Source organism: Capra hircus, chromosome 5 (assembly GCF_001704415.2).
Source record: "Capra hircus breed San Clemente chromosome 5, ASM170441v1, whole genome shotgun sequence".
In the NCBI taxonomy this organism is placed as follows: Eukaryota; Metazoa; Chordata; class Mammalia; order Artiodactyla; family Bovidae; genus Capra; species Capra hircus.
In genome coordinates, this window is record NC_030812.1 from 58,472,670 (window position 1) to 58,476,324 (window position 3,655).

The 3,655-nt window shown below is 34.9% G+C and overlaps 1 protein-coding gene across 1 annotated transcript; it reads right to left on the reverse strand.

The window, feature by feature from the left end:
- On the reverse strand, positions 2,201–3,173 carry LOC102183215 (olfactory receptor 9K2-like). Its single transcript, XM_005680459.2, has one exon. It carries the CDS (start codon positions 3,171–3,173, stop codon positions 2,232–2,234), a length of 942 nt encoding a protein of 313 aa, XP_005680516.2. The 3' UTR covers positions 2,201–2,231.

Genomic DNA, 3,655 nt, shown 5'->3' on the forward strand with positions numbered 1-3,655 from the left:
TGATGGAATCTCGATGGCACACATAATGAGAGAAATACAAATTAGGCACTACTTTTCATATAAGGCCTGTGAAATCAGAAAAAAACTTTACCAAAAATGTTTATGACAATTAGAAGAAAGTAAGAGAGAGCTTAACTTAACACCTTTGAAAGCATTCTGCCTTGATTTTCAACTTTCCCAGATTTCTTCCAACATCTGGCATGGTTTAAGCAATGCCACTTTGAAGGTTATACATTGGAATAATGTAATCTGTTATAGCTGCAAAACAGAAAATATAATCCACCAGACTAAAATCTAAAGCAAACGAATCTAGGCCTTATTGTTAGTCAGTATTCTGTTGCCTTTTCCAAATAGTCTTTAGTAACTCACACCTGTTAGATATATCAAAGAGTGACATTCTAAGGGTATCAAATATGCAATGGAAATGAGTAAAACCGAAACCTAAAAATGGTATTCTCCAGACACAATAATCAATGCCAAAGATCAGTTTCCCAAGTTTATTTGAATTCACATTTCCCTCTTAAATGATATTTTTCTGAATATCAAGGAAAATGGCAGCATCTGAGCATCACGAAAAATGGTAGATTCACCAGTTTAGGGAGAAAGATAAATATAACCTTGATATATTAAGTCACTTAGCTTCTCACTTTGTCTATTTAATAAGAATATTCATTTCTCAAATCTCTTACCCTAATCAATATTAACTCATGAAGACATTTGCCGTTGTACATTCATCAAAGGAGGTTTTGCTATCTTAAAAGCAGAAAAACAGAAGACCTTATCAAAGACCCATATTTTAGGTTTTCTCAATTCCAAGTGTATGGACAAAACTCATAATTATATTTTATTTCTTAGGATTAGTTCTTGCCTAGAATTTAATGTTGTCCTGACTTAGGCATTGTAATTATTTAACTAAAGTATTACTTACATCAACTGTAAAAATGGTAACTCTGGCACAACTTTCTCTAGAACTTGGCTTCCTAAGTTTAATATCTATCAGACCTATGGAATGCTGCTTAACCCACCTTCCCTTCTCAATTGACATCTAATATTTAGAGCTAATCACATTTTAAAATTATCCCATATTCAAATAACCCAAACATATTCATACATAGACAAATACACACATGCGTGCACACAAACATGTATGTACATTTACATATAACCCAACTATCCATAGAGCTTATTATAAAGCCTTAAGATGTTTTAACTAAGATTTTCAAACTGACTTTATTTCAACTGAGTGTTTTCATTAATCACGTCTGTGTGTGTGTTCAGTCACTCAGTCATGTCTGACTCTTTGCAGCTCCATGGACTGTAACCCACCAGGCTCCTCTGTCCATAAGATTTTCCAGGCAAGAATACTGGAATGGGTTGCCATTTCCTACTCCAGGGGATCTTCCTGACCCAGGGATCAAACCTGCATCTTTTGCATCTCCTGCATTGGTAGGTGGATTCTTTACCACTAGCACCATCTGGGAAGCCCCCTGTTAACAGTGTATTCACTACCAATAATTTGTATTACCCAAAAGATAGAGGACATGAGCTGTAAAACATCATAAATATCATAAAATGTTCTCATCATGTGGGAGAAAAGTAGGATGACCATGCCATTCAAGGAAAACCAAACAAAGGTCATAATTTAAACCAAATGAATGCAAATTTCCCATGTTCATTTTTATTTGGCCCCTATTTAATTCAACAAAAGTCACTGTTTATGTAGCTTTTCCTTTTTCCTTTCATCATATACACATGCCCTCACATCTTTGGCATGACGTTAAAAACAAAACACAACACTAGCATTTATACTGTTATTTGCATATAAACCAGTTGGGCCATACAGTTTCCAAACGAATTCTTATACTTAGATATTTTCTAAATTTTACTTAGGTATACTTGGAAGAGAAACAATAATATTTTATTCTTCTCTGTTTACATATATATTATTGCCTGGAGAGTGAAAAATATATCTCTTTGTAGAAATACAATAAATTTTCATGGCTGTCCAAAACTTTCAGATTTAACATTGCCTTGTGGAAAAGTGAAAAGTAAATAGTAAAAAAGTGAATTTGTAGAATATTTATAGGATATTATTAATGCTGTTGAATAAAACTTTAAGGTTTTTGATTTTGCTTTGGCTTGAGAAACAACTTGAGCATTAAATGCATAAGTCTAGCAGATTTGGAGAACAAAATCAAAGGATGCAAGAAAAAGTAAAAGTGGAAGCATATTTAGAGTAAAACTTTTTTCTTCCATACAACTTTTCTCATGGCATCTTTAACATCCTTATTTCTTAGAGAGTAGATTAAAGGGTTCAGCATAGGCGTGAATAAAATGTAACATACTGAAGCCACTTTACGAAGTTCCGGGTTACTTGGTGGTGTGAGATACACAAAGGAGACAGTCCCATAAAGCAAACTTACAACCCCCAGGTGGGAGCTGCAAGTGGAGAAGGCTTTCTTCCTTCCTTCACTGGAGTGGATCTTTAAAACTGTGGACACAATATACATGTAAGAGACTATGATAACAACTATTGTGGGCAAAATAATAAGAATAGCCAAACTAAGAGACACCATCTTATTCATAAAGACATTGGAACAGGAGATCTTCTCAATTGGGTTTGAATCACAGTAGAAGTGATCGATAACTCGAGAGGCACAGAAAGACATTGAAAATGTTACACTGATTTGAAGGATGGAACTGACCCAGCCACATAGATAAGAACCAGCCACCAGCTGGATACAGAGACTTCTTGACATGCGGACAGTATAGAGAAGTGGGTTGCAGATGGCAATGAAGCGGTCATAAGCCATGGCTGCTAAGACAAAGGCCTCTGTTACCATGAAAAGTGCATAAAGAAACAGCTGAGCCACACAACCTGCAAAGGATATGGTCTTTTTCTGAGACAGGATGTTGACCATGGCTTTGGGTACAATAACAGTGGAGTAGGAGAGGTCAATGATGGAGAGATTGCCTAGGAAGAAATACATTGGTGTGTTCAGCCGGGGATCAGTCACAATGATGCCAATCATGCTAAGGTTCCCCAGAAGGACCATCCAATAAACAATCAGGAAAAGTAGGAAAAGGAGACTGTGGAACTCTGGACGGACCCTGATGCCTACAAGAATGAAGTCAGTCACTTCTGAATGGTTGTCTCCTCCCTTGTCACCCATGGCAAACTTCTGCTTAAAGGCATAAGAGAAAGTCAACAAAGTTTCTACTCTTTAGCTAGTATCACAAATAACTCTTTGCATCTAAAAATACTTTATAATTGACATAATATTTTCATATCCATTATTCTAATTAAGCTTACACATATGGCATAAGAAATATGAGAGAGAGTTTGAGTTGCCTGAGCTGGTTAAAAATGAAATTTAGACTCAAGATGAAATATTTTGAAATCAAGTCTAGTGTTAATTTAAACACAACAGAGTTTATCAAACGAGATATTTTGTGAGATGTCATCTGTGATTTCAAAATTCTAAAATCTGATAAGCTTGTACTAAGAAAAAGATACTTCCATATATTTTATCATTAAATATTCACTTTTACATGTAATACTTTGCTTCAATTCAGTAATAAAAGATAAATGAAGGAAAAGAAGCTAAAAGTACATTCCAAGATAATATGAACTTTCTACACAAAAGAGCTCTTA